A 16,751-nucleotide genomic window follows, 5' to 3' on the forward strand; every position below is an offset into this window, starting at 1 on the left:
ATTGCCCTCCAGCCTCTCAAGTTCGGGCTAAATCACTATATACATGCCAAAACCCTGAAGAACTTGACAGTGGGTGTATGTCATTTGGTTAAAGTAGCTCACATCGGTAACAACCAGATTTAACTTTGTGTATTGCACATATCCTTTAATATCAAATTGATTCTTGTAGTAATTACCATTCGGAACTTGTGGTTTATATGCCATACATGCGCTTCAACCATTTAAGTCTACACAGAAATAACTCTATTTTAGTGGATTTTAAGGACCACCACCACTGTCTGTATTGCATTTTCACAAGTATAATACTTACTGTATGGGCCTTTTCTGTGATGTTCTTCATCTTCTTCATACAGTAACAGTTGTCAGTGTATTACTGTGGACACATAGTGTTGAGAGTAATGTTTTTTCAACTTTTTTGTTTGTGTTTTTAGCTGGCAAATACATGACATACACGTTTTATAGTCAAAGATAGATGTTTTTCTATTTTCTTACAACTTCTATAGTGCAATATCGTAAAAATAGGTGTTTAATAGGGGGATTATAATAAAGAATGAATATGTTGTATTTGAAAGAAATGTTGTCAAACATTTCAAATGTCTTCTAGGTCAATACTTTATGAATAAAACATATAACACATACATAAATTGTATTATTGAATAATAAAATCCTAACTCAGGGTGTGTTTATTTGGGTGCGCTAGTGGGCTGGGCTGTTACGTCAAATTAGCCCCGCCCAAAACAGGAAGTGTTGCTCGGTTAGCTTAGCGGCGACCCTACGCATGTAAAAAGAGAACAGGGTGCGACTTCTGTAAGCTTGAGTTTATTTGTTTTAAACAAAACGTTCCTTCTGTTGAAGACGGTGGCTGGCAGTGCTGAAGTTGTGAAACCATTGGTCAGTGATAATTTCCCTATTGTCGGCCGGGTTATGAAGGATTAGCTGTGTCATAAGGAGGCTTTGTTGTTGTTGACTAAAGCTAGCGGTACAGAAGTTGAGCTAACACATCTCTTTGCTCTTTCATTTTTCCCGCTACACACTACAAGGTTAGTAACGTTTCTGCAGAAAGCCACAGCGCTGTTAGCTCTTATTCTGTTTACCTCTGCCGTATTCACCACCTGAGCGTCGCACTGGCACACTGACTTAAAGCTGATGTCATCATGCATGGATGACAATAAAAACAAACCTGCATCTCCAGCTCCTATTTGGACTGTAATATGAAATCCCAGCATGTTACAAATGCCGTTCACTGATGTAGCAAGGCTGCATCTCTAGAAAAATCACAGTTACTGTGTGTGTGCTGCAATCTCCTTAAATAACTGCTGATTGGATACTTGAACTGCATTTCTTGCAGAGCATGCAAAAGGAGAATGACCAAGTTGGAGGAGACGAGGAGTCGAAGGAGGAGAGGACGCAGCATGCTACTGAGGGGACAGTGAGCAAGAGGATCCGGGAAAATACTCCGAGCCCACAAAGAGGGAACACTCCCCAAGGTGAGAAACAGGATGATTTACTGCAGCTACACAGAGAAACAGCCATGAGTCAAAATGGATCATGTATTTCTAATCCAACATCAGTTTTATTGGAGTACAAACATTCCAAGAGAAAGTGAACTCGGATTAAAAATAATAAGGATGTACATATGTGAGAATATTTGCTCATTCATATATTATCAGGGCGACTAGCATCCTGGATAAATAATTGATGTTGGACAGCTGTGGCCCAGGAAGCTACTTTTGCAGGTGGTCTCAGTTCTTTTGACCTGGATGTTCAGGATAAAGCTTTCCAGTTCTTGACCTCTGTTGACTTCAATCTGCTACCTACCAAATTTTTCCGCAGTTATTGACAAACATCTGGCACTCAACGGGAAATTAAACAACAACAAACATTAATGTTCTCGTAAAAAAATACTACCCTCATCACTAGGCTGATTGCCTTTCTTAGCTGTTAACCCAGCTCCAGCAATATCATCCCCTCAGCTTGACCCACTCTAACCCGACTTAAAATAAGGACAAGTGTGCTTTGGCAATATGTACCAACAAGGCCTTTTTCATTTTGAGGTTTATCTGACATATTCACGGACACTAAATGGCTCATGTAGTTTATACCTCAGTATGATATTTTCACAGTATTTTCACCGTCTCAGATAAAATGACATTTTATTTTATTTATTTATATAGGTTGCAATGATCCTTAAAGAAATAAGAACATACTTATAATTTGTAACCTGATAAAAAGTGCTTATACTTATAATGTGTTATATATCTTAAGCATACTATATTACCGGGTTAGCAAAACTATGACCATGTATACCAATACAATCACATCTGTATCATGTCCAGCAGATAAATTACACAGTACATAGTAGGGATGGGAATTTGAAAGCAAATGTATATTCGAATATTTGACCCCCAAAAAAACGGTTAACCGAAATGTACATATCCTATAAAAATATATATATATTTTAATTTTGAAAAATAAATAAATACATGTTCAAATAAGTATAGAAACCAAGTCGAATTTGTCAAATGTATTGAACTGGTGATCACGGTTTGAACAGATGACAGCTATAGGCCTACAGCTTTCATGCTTAAAACATAACTTGGTTTTCTGATGGATTTGGACATAAACGCGAGTGAAGTATAACCGGACGAGAGAGAGGGATCAGCACCTGCAGCTCTGCCCGCTGTGAGGGACCGGTGAGCGGAGCAAAACACACCTTTAGACCTAACACACTTAGCTATGGCACTGTCGTATACATTGCATTATTCCATTTGATCATATGTAATCAACCTCCCAAAAAAAAAAAATATATATTCATAACTCATATTCGAATACCTGAATCATTTTTAATATTAGATGAATCGTTCCCATCCCTAGTACATAGCACATCCTCTAACAAGTCAATCCCTAACTACTAGGACTCATTCAGACATCAACTTTATAGCCCTAATAAGAGCGATCAATATAAAGGTTTTCCCACAAGTATATTCAGAACTTTGCATTTGGGACTGTTTAATTATCTCGGTTATAAATTGGATTATCGTTGACACCCAGAGATAAAACATTCACCATCTTATGGATGGATACTTTAGCAGCAGCATTTTGACAGTCAATCTACAAGAATTACACAGTTACTTAAAAATCGAATAGAATATAAATAAAATACAGATAAACATAAACAAATGTACATTTCAAAACATTATCAACATATTCTCAGTAAGAAATAAATGTATTCAGAGTATCTAAACACTATGAAATATCCAGAATGAGTAAGAATCCTCTCTAATATACCAATCTACTTAACATATAAACATAGTGTACAATACATTAAACACATGAAATACATAAAACATTTGTACAGTAGCTTGCAATTAGGAGTAATATATATCCTGTGAGGTAACGTGTTTGATGTATGTCTGTTTTTACACTATCCGCTTCAAAATAAGAGTAAATGCACCATGTTTTCTTATTAGTTCAACTGCAGTTTGTTGGCGGTATGACGGTATTATTGTTTTGGGAAATTACCCTCTGATGTGTTATGTTGTTAAATCATTAAAAGATGGATTTCCCTCACAGCCAGCCCCCCCAAGTTTGTGTCTGTGGAGGAGCTGATGGAGACGGCCAAAGGAGTCTCCAACATGGTTCTGGCCCATGAAATAATTGTCAACAGTGATTTCCAAGTCAAACCTGCAGCACCTCCTGAGGGGAGGTGAGAGTTGAGTCAAGTAGAGTCACTGATTTGAAAGGCCCTGTTATTGAGTTACTCCTCTCTTGCTTCATAAGCAGGGAAAGTATATTTACTCAAGTACTATACCTCAGTCAAATGTTAAGGGACTTCAGTATGTTCATTTTATGGTACAAAATACTACTAGTACATTTTGGAGGCAAACGTTTAACTATATACTCCACTTCTTTTAAGTTATATGCAGGTTCATATTATTAAAAATAAATAAAACAACTAATGACGTAAGCCTGTTACTGCAGCTGCAAATGTCCCCTCTGTCGGACTAATAAAGGTATTCTGATCCTGATTCTGAAGATGGACATTGGACTATTATTAATTTAGATAACTTTAAAAAAATGAATTATATATATTTTTTAATAATAATAAAAAAAGTAATTAAAGTGGGCTCCACCCCTTATGAGCATCACATTTAAATGATATTCACATTATTGGACCAGTAACTATATTCCAGTAAAATTATATATACTATTCTGAGAGAAAAAATGCAACCTTTTTTTAGGGGTATATGGCATGCTACAATGCATGACCTGTTTGGGATTTCAGCCAAACACTTCAGAGACATGTTTTGTATATATCTGAGACCGATCATATATTATTGAAAAGGAGTATAATACGTGACCTTTAAGTAGAAAATCTGAGTACGTCTTCCACCACTGTTTTGTAGTAACAACCTCTGCTGTGCCCCTGTACAGTTTGGAGCACAAAGTGAAAGAGATAATGCACAAAGCATTCTGGGAGTGTTTGGAAGCTCAGTTGACGGACGAGCCACAGACGTACGGACATTTAATCAAACTGCTGGCGGAGATCAAAGAGGTGAGGCAGATGTTGTTTGTTTTATTCCTGGAAATAAAAACGTCCCTGATGACTCCAAAGCTCTGAAAATATGTGTTCCTATTTGAACTCTTCAGATATGATCCCGCAGATGTTTATTGAGAAGGCCATGGTTTATAAAAATAACTAATTGTGATTAATTAACTGTTAATGATATTGGAGGGATTGGTCATTGGTCATTATTATTTATAAATTATTACGGTGTGATACTTCTTTTTTTTTTAAGAGGATCTGTACCAAACAATTATGTTTTGTTAAATCTGAATAATATAGTTTATCAGAATCAGAAACATTTCAATAATCCCAGGGGGAAATTGGTTTTCGTGAAAGTTGTTCCAATATAGAATGAATCAATAAAGTGCCTCTCCTGTGATATGTTTCCATATTTTAATGTTCAAAAGCTCTTTATGTTTCTGATACTGCCTGTGCTGCAGCACCTCTTTTCACCCTCTGTCTGAAACCAGAGCCCAGTCTGCTCTGATTGGTTAGCTGGCCTGCTCTGTCTAGAGATATTCCACCCCTTAGCCTGTCACGTACAATGTGTTTGAGCGCTGGCCAATAGAAGGGGTGTTGGTGGTAGAGAAACTCCCTCTGGAGAGAACTTTGGGATTGTGGCCTATGTAGAACATCTACATGCACTAAAACCTATATAAGACACTGCAAGTGGCGAGTGAGTGAATATATTTTGATTCAATACAATTTCCAATGATTGTGCAGCACTACATGCCATACCAATGTAGAATATCTGTCCCTAATACCGATTACTCTCTTTCCTTTCCACTGACCACAATCATCATCTATTTCCCTCCTCATATAGACTTTACTCTCATTCGTGATGCCGTTGAACGTCCGTCTGCGCACCCAGATCGAGGAGGTTTTGGATCTGCCTCTAATCCAGCAGCAGGCTGAGAAAGGAGCGGTGGACATTGGTCAGCTGTCCCAGTTCATTGTCATGACGATGGGCTCGCAGTGTGCCCCCTGCAGAGATGAGGACATCAGAAAGCTAAAGGAGATCACAGAAATTGTGCCTCTTCTCAAGTAAGCCAAGTATTATTAGTCCTGCATGCTCCAGGGAACAGTTTATTTTAAGATTAGGTGACATTTAATTCCAGTCCATTACAGTGCAGAAGTCAGCTTGTGCTGGGCCAACGTTATCATAGAGGATATATATAAGAGATGAGCTAGCAGGCTCACAAACCCAATAGAGTGGTTCAGGGATGACGTCTTTTTGAGGGTCGACAGGGAGGTTAGCATTGCAAGGGCTCCTACGACAAAAAGCAATGGAATTTTTCCATTGGATTATTTCAGAAAATGATCTCAACATATTTTCAACCACTTTTAATAGTAGTTGAAGAGTAAATGCAATTGCCAGAATGAAAAAGCTAACGTTAGGCAATAAACTAACTACATCGCGGTTGCCTGACTTCACGACAACACCATAATAGCGGCTAATGTTTGCTGTTATGATGTTTAATAGTCCCATTTAGTCACTTGTTAGCAATCGCCTTTTTTGACACGGAAAAAGATTTTTATTCAATCAATCAATCAATGTTTATTTATATAGCCCAATATCACAAATGTTACATTTGTCTCAGTGGACTTTACAGTTTGTACAAAATATCAGTATGACAATACGACACCCTCTGTCCTTAGACCCTCACATCGTACAAGGAAAAACTTCCGGAGAAAACCCACAGTTTAAAGGGAAAAATGGGAGAAACCTCAGGGAGAGCAACAGAGGAGGGATCCCTCTCCCAGGACGGACAGACGTGCAATAGATGCCGTGTGTAAATTGAAAAGATAATACATTTGCAACATAGGTAGTCCAAATGTTTGGAAATGCATGTGTGTATAATAGGAAGATGAATCCACGAGGATATCCATCCAGGACTTATGATCCAGGACCACAGCCACGACTCAAGATCCAGGGCTCGCGATCCAGGACAGAGGAGCGCAGGATCATCCATGACTCCGGATCCCGGCGTATACAGACACCAAAAAGAAAGACATTTGGGGAAGCTGGGTTAATCGGAACATGAGAGTACACAGGTATAGACAGAGAGAAGGAAGAAGTAAGATGTCCCCCGACAAACTAAGCCTATATCAGCAAAACTAGGGGCTGAATCTAATCAGCCCTAACTATAAGCTTTATCAGAAAGGAAGGTCTTAAGCGCACTCTTAAAGTATTTTCTAACGTATATTTTGTCTTAAAGGTCTCCTATCATGCAAAATGCACTTTTGTATGTCTTTTACACTTACATATGTGTCCCCGGTGTGTCAGGGAACTCACAAAGTGTCAGAAAACAAAACATCCTTTATTTTCCTCCGTACCCACATCTCTAAAAACGGGGCTACAACGGAGCTGATCGAGATTTGCATCCGATATGACGTAATATCGGAAACGTGGGCTGGCTTTACGACCACGGCACTATCAGAAACGTCGCTATCAGAAAGAATGCGCAGCGTGTTTTGGACATAATATGGTCTGTGTTTACATTAGCAAGCATCGCTAACACTCAGAGCTAACCTGTACTGGAGAGAGTATGTGTAAAAAAGCAGGAAATAAAAAAAAGAACTCACCTTGTGATAAACCCGCAAGAGAAAAAGCATTTGAGCTCCATACTGTTTCAGAAATAATCCTTGATGTGGTTTGGAACATGGTGTTTAATCACGGCAGCATTTAACTGAGAATCTCGTAGAATTCTGAGCAGGCACAAGCTCCCCCTCCTCTTTTTTTCACATCATAGATATGTTTTTGATATAGTGTTATATTCCTGAGACCCATAATATATGCCATTATATATAAAACATTGACTTGGAGACAAGGGAACTGGATGTGCTAGAATGCTAACTCATTTCCAGATTTAGGACTCATTCCTTAACCAATCTATGCACACTTTAATGAATAAGAATAACAATATGAACCCCAGCCAAGTTGGACATGGAATTTCAAACCTCTTTGGTATTTTTTTAATTTCATAACATACAGTGATCTGTTTTCTGTCTCTGTCTTCCTCTGTCCTCTCCCCTCCTAGGGCAATATTCTCTGTGATGGACCTGATGAAGGTGGACATGGCCAACTTTGCCCTGACCAGCCTCCGGCCTCATCTGATGCAGCAATCTGTTGAGTACGAGAGGAGCAAGTTCCAGGAGTTTGTGGAGAAACAGCCCAGTAAGGAATCTCTCTTTCATTAGATTAGTCATTTTATTCCAAATGTTTAGCTAAAGGATGTGTTTTACCATTTAAAAAAAACAAACACATTTCGTCTGCAATCAGTCATTCATTTTGTTCTGCTCTCAAAGAGAGGTAGCAACCGCCCTGCAGCTCCATAACTTACATTTATACAACCACAATAACAAAAAATCGATTTTGCTTCTATAGTGATGGAGTTATAAAATATGACATAAGACATCCAATCTCAATTAAAAACTTGAAAAAATATATATAGATGTTTGGAACAGAACTACACATTTTTGTGTTGCGATGCTTGTTTAGCGTAAAAAAGTACAGAATTAAAGTATTTATTTATATTTGAACCTAAGGAAAGACACACAGCAAGTGAAATATCTTTAGTTCATGTGGTGTCCCCTAAAGCTTAATGACTGGAAGTCTTATAAAGGAATCTGGAAACAAGTAGATTCAGTTAAAGGTGGGGTATGTCATTTTGGAGAAACCAGCTCGAGTGCGCTAGAATCTGAAAATACACAACTGGAAAAAATCTGCCTCTTCCTTCAGACTTCCTTACAGAGCCCCTCCTCCAACACACACGAACGCACACATGACCAATGAGGGCACGAGATAAGTTTGTGCACAGATGGAAGGCTGACAGGTAGGTAGGCCATCCAGTTACTTTAGCCGGGCCGGCTAAAATGATTAGTCGTGCTTTTTACAGCGCTATGGCTTCCACTGATGACATCTTTTTATGGATTTATTGTCAAAGCACTTAAGATATTCATAACTATCGGGATGTTAAGCGCATTCTATGGAATATAACAAAAAGTGTTTCAGAAATAAATTACATACCCCACCTTTAAGTTTAATGCTTAAAATGCCCAAAAAAAAATCACAACATCTTTTATACTCAAAGAGCATTCCAAGATAATAAATCATATCTCATTTGATGCTATGTTTGTCTTGTTGACATGTGCTACAGCTCGTCTGCTTTGACATAGGTCATGCAATATTTGCATGATGCTTATTCTTCCAAATATTAGTACATAGCATGCGGGCTGAGAAATGTGTGATCTCGATTGTAAGGGCGGCAGTGGTTCAGTCTGTATGGGATTGGACTTTGGTCCGAAGGGTCCAACCCATTTCACCTCCTGGGCCACTGCCGAAGTGCCCTTGAGCAAGGCACCTAACCCCCAACTGCCTCCGCTCTGACCTCTCAACTGCATGTGCATGTGTGCATATAACTGTGTTTATTTTTATATCTATGTGCATGTTGTAAAAAGTGTGTACTGTATGTACCTGTATTAAAAAAACACATGTGCGTGTATGACAGAATGGAAACAGAATCTTCTTCTTCTTCTTGGATGGATATTGCATATATTTGTGTGGGAAAACGGATCAGCTGTATCTAGTAAAGCTAAAAATGAAATGCTCTGTTCTTTAGATGCCTTAGACTTCACTGAGAAGTGGCTTGAGGACACAGTGAGAAGCCTGAGAGAGACGGACGGTTCTACTGCTGCCTCCTCTGACCCCCCCGCCCCCCTCTCTGCTGTTAATGTTCATAATAAAGCCTATATACGCCTGCTGAAGTGGGACCATGCATCAGACCCCTTCCCAGAGGTGAGCATGAAGTCTGTCATGTCTCCCTCCTGGTTGTATAGATGTGTGATACATGAACCCGTGTTCCTGTTGTTCTCCTCTACAGTGTCAGTAGCCTCTGAATTTCTATCCACCAGGGCGTGCAATGAATTTGCCTCCTTCTTCACTGACAAAATTCAGAAAATCAGACAAGCAGTCAGTGCCTCTGCATCAGGAACAGCAAATGTGTTGTCCCTATCTCCACTTAACATCAATTCAGACATCATGACACAATTCCATCAGATTAATGATAAAAACCTAGAGGACATTATTCAACTTCTGAAATCCTCCTCTTGCTGCCTTGATATTATTCCAACAGGATTTTTTAAAGATGTTTTTCCTTGCATGGCCTCAGATCTACTTCATATAGTAAACAAATCTCTTCACTCAGGTATTTTTCCACAGGCCCTGAAAACTGCAGTCATTAAACCGCTCTTAAAAAAGAATAATCTAGATGCTTCAGTAATGAACAATTACAGGCCCATATCAAACCTGCCATTTCTAGGTAAAATCATTGAAAAAGTTGTTTTTCAACAGTTGAGTAATTTCTTGCATTTAAATAACTGTTTCGATGTGTTCCAGTCAGGCTTTCGTCCAAACCACAGCACTGAGACTGCTCTTGTAAAGGTCTTTAATGACATCCACTTAAACACAGACAGTGGCAGAACTTCAGTGTTAGTATTATTAGATCTCAGTGCTGCGTTTGACACTGTTGACCACAGCATATTACTAGACCGACTGGAAAACTGGGTGGGACTTTCGGAAACAGTTCTGAATTGGTTTGAATCCTACTTAAAGGACAGAAACAACTTTGTTTCTATAGGTAAATACACATCTGAGTTGACAAATATGACATGTGGGGTTCCTCAAGGCTCCATCTTGGGGCCTCTTCTCTTTAACATCTACATGCTACCACTGGCTCAGATAATGAAGAACAACAAAATAAGTTACCATAGCTATGCAGATGACACACAAATGTACGTAACAATTTCACCAGGAGACTATGCTCCAATTCAAACACTGAGTAAGTGCATTGAACAAATCAATGACTGGATGTGTCAGAACTTTCTCCAATTAAATAAAGATAAAACTGAGGTAATGGTTTTTGGAGCCAAGGCAGAACGTATAAAAGTTAGCGCTGAGCTTCAGTGTGCAATGTTCAAAACAACAGATAAAGCCAGAAATCTAGGTGTAGTCATGGACTCTGACCTGAGTTTCAACAGTCACATTAAAACAATTACTAAATCAGCCTACTATCACCTAAAGAACATATCTAGGATTAAAAGACTAATGTCACAGCAGGATTTGGAAAAACTTGTCCATGCTTTTATCTTCAGTAGACTCGACTACTGCGATGGTGTCTTCACAGGTCTCACTAAAAAATCTATTAGGAAGCTGCAGCTAATTCAGAACGCTGCTGCTCGAGTCCTCACTAACACTAAGAAAGTGGATCACATCACTCCAGTTCTGAAGTCTTTACACTGGCTTCCTGTGTGTCAAAGAATAGATTTCAAAAATACTGCTGCTGGTTTATAAAGCACTGAATGGTTTAGGCCCAAAATACATTTCTGACCTCCTGCTAAATTATGAACCATCCAGATCTCTCAGGTCTTCAGGGACTGGTCAGCTTTCTGTCCCCAGAGTCAGAACTAAACATGGTAAAGCAACGTTCAGTTATTATGCTCCAAATATCTGGAACAAACTCCCAGAAACCTGCAGGTCCGCTGCAACTCTGACTACTTTTAAATCCAGGCTGAAGACTTTTCTTTTTGTCGCTGCTTTTAATTGAACTATTCATATCTTAGACTGCACTGTAACTTTTATCCATGTACTTTTTTCTTTTAATGTTTAATTGACTGCACTGTAACTTTTATCCATGTATTTTTTCTTTTAATGTTTATTTTATTAGCTTTTCTTTTTAATGACTGATTTTAAATGCCATTTTCTTAATCTCTTTCATTTTTTGTAAAGTACTTTGAATTGCCTTGTGTTGAAAAGTGCTATATAAATAAACTTGCCTTGCCTTGCCTTGCCTTGCCTTACAGACAATTTTGATGGATCAGGTCCGGTTCCAGGAGATGTATCTGGAGGCAGAGCGGCTAGTTCTGCTCTCCTCTGTGCTCCTCATCATCTACACCACCACCGGGGAGGCTATCTCAGGCCTGCCAGGGCTGATGGACACTCTCAAAAACACTGTCAGTGCCCTGCTGGCCGACATGAACACACCGTGAGTACCAGCGCTTTAAATGTCACGCATAAATGCAATAAAACTAAGTTGGACAACTTTGTTGGTGAGTATCAGGCAAAATGATCTTATGATAAGTTAAGACAATAGTTAGATTATTTACAAATTGGATTGCATGAAATAACATATTAATATTCACCAAACAGTTTCCCTCTATCCTACCAATGTTTTTCGCCTATAGAATCGGCTTTTATCGAACTTGCTACTAGTCAACGATAAACAAAGTATGTTCAACATGAACATACTTTGATAAGAATTGAGCTAAAGCTAAATAGTCAGATAGCTAACCAAAAGCAGTTAGTAAACTGCTTAAATATCACATACTGCTAAAACTGCTAATGTTTTTAACTGATGTCTGACTAAAATGTGCCGTCCCAGCAAGTAAAACCAAACGGATGAAGTTACAGCAACCAAGTTGTTGTTCTCACCTGTTGCACAATAAATACAGCTCTAAATAAATATCTGTGATAATCAAGCCCAACATTTCCACACAATGCTAATCAATCCCATCTCCAGCAGGGCAAACTGTATTTCGCAGTGTACTCGAGTGCCGGGGTCTGTGGTGACTTCCCTGCGCTAGCTTACAGTGATGCATTCAACTTCAACTAGCCCAAGCTAAAAGGAGGCAGGATGGGGGGGAGAGACATTAGTGGAGTAGCAGCAGCTAGGGACATGGCTGAAGCTTTGACGTACAATTCAAAAAAATCGCCCATTTTGTAGTTTCTAGAGTTGATGCCCAATATATAAAAAATAAACTGCAAACTAAACTACATTTTACAACCGAAATCTCTTGTATTGCACATGCGTTGATAACTACAACCATCTACCTATTTCCATATATCTATTTATGGCAACAAGAAAAGAAGATTTTGGGATGCATAAAAACCAAAACACAACTGTGTTCTCTCCCTGAGCTCCATTTCCTTTCACCTATAATGACCTCCACCAAGTATACAAAATAATATTGCATGATATAGCTAAATAAAATAATATTATGTTTCAAAACTAAAAACCTACCTTTTATATTATGGCCACTGGAAAAAAAGGGACATTTGGACAGGTAAATATGAACATTAAATGCATCATGCTCAACATGGACATTGTTGATGTAATTCCTCTCACTGCCACAAGGAGGAGACAATGCTAACACCAGTTTAACAGGTTGTGTTTCGGTACTTAACACTAGAACCGCCAGAGGTCGCTGTATACCTAAAACCGCCAACGGGTCAAATTTACCCGCTATTGATTTTCAAGGTACAATGTTATATTATTTATCATGTAGAACAATGAGTTTTGATCGCTCAGGGATGAAACTTATACCAATAGAATCTGTGGACTCTTAGCTTTTCATATGATATAGTTTGTGCAGATAGCATGAAGTATAAAATATCACTACCTGTGCTGATTTAAACGCTTGGTGTTAGACTTGTGTTTTGTTTTGGTACAAATCTCTCTATCTCTCTCTCTATCTATCTATAACTCTCGATCTATCTATCTCTCTATCTATCTATAACTCTCGATCTATCTATCTCTCTATCTATCTATAACTATCTCTCCATCTCTCTCTATCTTTCTCTATAACTATCTATCTCTCTATCTCTCCATCTCTCTCTCTCTATCTATAACTATCTATCTATCTATCCCTCTCTCTATCTATCTCTCTATCTATAAGGAACCGCAGTAGACAAAAGGCGTTGCTATAGAAACACATCATGTTTACGCTGCATTTTCTATAAGGTAAATATTACCCGCTGGCGGATATGGGTTTAAATGGCAATTTTTTGGGCAATTTTTTCAATCTGACTTCATATTGACAATTTTTAACAACAGAGGGTGCTACATAACACACTTTCAGGAAAAGTCACGGACTGGGAGACTGAAGGGAGAAAAAAAGTTACATACAATCAAAAACCAGCTGCGGGTAAAATTGACCCGTTGGCGGTTCTAGTGTTAAATGACATCCTATTTATTTCCCCCCCCCTAAGGTCTTTCGATGCAGAGGAGGCGTTGGCGACCATCGGGGAGAGAATGTGCGTGGAGCTGAGTAAGTGTCTGAGTCAGCATGGCTACTCTCCATATGCTCCTGACCGGAGGAGCATTCTGAAGGGACAGATCTCTGCCACCATCCTGCCCGGCAACACCATCCGCAAGCTCATGGGTAAGAGCAGGGACTCACGGGTTCAATTGGGATTTGTTATGTTTATCTGTATCAAATATAATAATTAACATCAAAAAGTAGACAATAACACTAAGTAATATGAAATAGTTGCCTTCAAGTGGAATAAATGTACATCTTAAAATATTATCCTCACTCGCCAGTTTAAATGATAATTTCCTCGCAATCTTAGTAAAAAGCATCTACAGTAAATGTTTATACACTGAATTAGGGATGGGAACGATTAATCGAATATTCGAAATTATTCAGGTATTCGTATGTGAGTTATTCATATTTTTATAAATTATTATTATTTTATTTTTTTGGGAGGGATGCCTAAGTTGATTACATATAATCAAATTGAATAATTCAATGTATACGACAGTGCCATAGCTAAATGTGTTAGGTGACGTCTAAAGGTGTGTTTTGCTCCCTCACAGCGGGCAGAGCTGCAGGTGCTGATCTCTCTCTCTCGCGTCCGGTTATACTTCACTCGCGTTTATGTCCAAATCCATCAGATCTAGCTAGTTCTAGCTAATGATATGGCTGCTGCCCCTCCCTACACGCAGATCACTCAGACTCAAACCTCATCTTAGGCCAAAATGCGCTCCGCAGCCGTTGCGAGGTTCCGGCGCTAACAGTTCATGAGCGTGCTCCCCCGCCCCCTGTCAACACTCGCGACACATGGCCAGCCTAAACAACAATAAGCGCTGCTTGGCAACCGTGTGTGGCGGCAAAGTACATAGACATTTTGACAGGAGAGATTTAGTTTTGCCGGTATTCAACATATTTTACCAGTCATAGTCCGGTAATTATTTACACTCTAAGAAGAGTCCTACACAACAGACATGGCGTCAAAAAGGAGTAATGTGTGGAAATATTTCGACCAGGTTAGTGAGTGCGGTGTAGAGGTCAAACTATGCCAAATTAAACTTATACATGCTATACCTTGCTATACCCGCAACCTCCGTTCCAGCTGAGAGGGTCTTCTCTACAGCTGGCCTGATTGTGAATCGCCTCCGCACATGAAAGCTGTAGGCCTATAGCTGTCAAACTGTGATCACCAGTTCAATACATTTGACAAATTCGACTTGGTTTCTATACTTATTTGAACATGAAAAAAGGGGCTCTGTTTCAAGGGCTCCTTTTGCCAAGACCGCCATAGACAAAGAATGCAGGTTTTTTTTTTCATTTGAACACTAACAGTTACAAAAGAAAATACATGGTGCATGTGCGGGGGTTACAATGTACATGTTGGTGACAGATCCCCTCTCCTCTCTGTTCCCCTCAGAGTCTCGTGTTCAGAACTATCTCCTGGCTTCCCTGGACTCCAATCAACATAACGCCCCCCCTCCTCTCCCAGGAGGCCTTGCTCCGGTCAGCAAGGAGGTGAAGGAGCTCGGTGTGCGCTTTAGTCGCCTCGTCAACTTCAACAAGCTGGTCTTCTCCCCATTCTACCAAAAGATTTTCAGTAAAGTCCTCACGTCAGAGGAGAGTCCCGGCGCAGAGACGTAGGGTGGAAGTGGAAAGCATCGCATAGTTTTTCACTTTCCCCTCCCTAGTTAAAGATTTAGAGTAACAAGCTGAGGAGGCTAATCTGCGTTCAGCCGGTAAAGCCAGCTCCCCCACACCTTAAGACAACATATAAAATGCTGACTACCATCTCTGTTGCATTAACTATCAAATAACAAATATCAGGCCTTGTAACAATCTTGCATTAAGTTCAGTATTATCAAAATGTGTTATCCAAGCTAATACAAAACCTGTGTTTTAGAATTAATACTAAAACAATACTTAGTGTTAAAGTAGTAGAACAAAAATCCAGTTTAAATTCTGAGCCGTCCCAGAGCAGGATCCTTATTGGCCAACAGTTCTCGGAGTGAAACACACTATAGTTCTGCGTTAAGGCCTAGAAATATTCTATTAATGTTCTTGGCATATACCAATGTCTTTATTTCTTTATTGGAGCTCTAGAGATGTCTCAACCTGTCAGGAGTTTAAAGGAAATGCGGTTCAGGCAGAGGCGGGCAGGCACATTCCATGAAAGGAGAGAAGCCTTGATGAAAATTATACGATTTTAAAGGGGTCCTATTATGCTTTTTGGAGTTTCCCTGTACCTTTATTGTGTTGTATAGGTTTTTGTGTGGATGTAAATGGTTTGCTAAGAGGAGTCTCTCCCACACACTCCCCCCCCCTGCCTGAATCTAAATAACAAGTTGTTGTTTAACTTGAGGGAGTATTTCTAAACGTGGGAGCATTGACTTTTTGGTGTCTCTTCTGGTTGCTAGAAAACTCACTGTGTGAGTCATCATCCACGTAGCAAGTAAGGGAATCATTATATATCCCAACAATATTGAACTGTTCCTTATAAGATACCATTTTGACTGAACTGAATTTTGTTTTTTTGATTTATTAAGATTTGAGAGCAACATTTTTATTTGACTGTATTTTTGTACATCTCCAAAAGAATGTTCACATTTAGGTTAGGGTACACACGTTTTAAAAGGATGCATTTGTAAGGGGAATAGCATTGAACCTAAAACAGAACTATTGTGCGTATCTCCTGAAAACTCATAACTATTGTGGAGCTCTCCTACAGTAAATACTGGCAGGGATAGGAGTCATTTCCTGCTTTAAGAATGTTCATAAAGTGTTCTTACTCTGAAGACAGTAGTGGCAAATATGCATCATTTATACATGTTTGTCTGGGACTGGTACACTCAGACATTCATAAATACTGTACAAACCATAGCCAAGTATTCAGTCAGTTTTCAAACTTCTGACACAGTTGAACTGATGAAACACACACACACACAGGCGACTGCATGCTGTCTTTCACACTGCAATTGAAGGGAAATAGAGAGGATACATACACTACACCAGTGGTTCTCAACTGGTCAGGCCTCGGGACCCACTTTTTCCTTTGTCAATAAATCGCGACCCGAAATGTGAACCACTCAAATCTATT

The 16,751-nt window shown here is 39.2% G+C and overlaps 1 protein-coding gene across 4 annotated transcripts; it reads left to right on the forward strand.

Annotated features, from left to right (window-relative positions):
• Positions 1 to 737: 737 nt before the first annotated feature.
• On the forward strand, positions 738 to 16,751 carry tcp11l1 (t-complex 11, testis-specific-like 1). Of its 4 annotated transcripts, none has more exons than XM_034238677.1 (10): positions 738 to 1,040; positions 1,349 to 1,487; positions 3,574 to 3,706; positions 4,435 to 4,555; positions 5,391 to 5,611; positions 7,609 to 7,745; positions 9,190 to 9,365; positions 11,429 to 11,610; positions 13,614 to 13,786; positions 15,075 to 16,751. In XM_034238677.1, the coding sequence occupies exons 2-10, from the start codon at positions 1,352 to 1,354 to the stop codon at positions 15,296 to 15,298; spliced, it is 1,503 nt and encodes a 500-aa protein (XP_034094568.1). In that variant the 5' UTR covers positions 738 to 1,040; positions 1,349 to 1,351; the 3' UTR covers positions 15,299 to 16,751. The 4 variants fall into 4 exon arrangements, with proteins under 4 accessions (XP_034094568.1, XP_034094569.1, XP_034094571.1 ...); XM_034238678.1 differs by having other exon boundaries at positions 738 to 891; XM_034238681.1 differs by lacking the exon at positions 738 to 1,040 and adding an exon at positions 2,636 to 2,693 and having other exon boundaries at positions 1,438 to 1,487.

This window comes from Gymnodraco acuticeps, unplaced genomic scaffold (assembly GCF_902827175.1).
Source record: "Gymnodraco acuticeps unplaced genomic scaffold, fGymAcu1.1, whole genome shotgun sequence".
In the NCBI taxonomy this organism is placed as follows: domain Eukaryota; kingdom Metazoa; phylum Chordata; class Actinopteri; order Perciformes; family Bathydraconidae; genus Gymnodraco; species Gymnodraco acuticeps.

Coding starts and splice junctions, on each gene's coding strand:
- tcp11l1 (XM_034238677.1), top strand. CDS start 1,352: ATGCAAAAGGAGAATGACCAAGTTGGAGGAGACGAGGAGTCGAAGGAG. Junction 4,556..5,390: donor TGCTGGCGGAGATCAAAGAG/GTGAGGCAGATG, acceptor CTCCTCATATAG/ACTTTACTCTCATTCGTGAT. Junction 9,366..11,428: donor CATCAGACCCCTTCCCAGAG/GTGAGCATGAAG, acceptor CTTGCCTTACAG/ACAATTTTGATGGATCAGGT.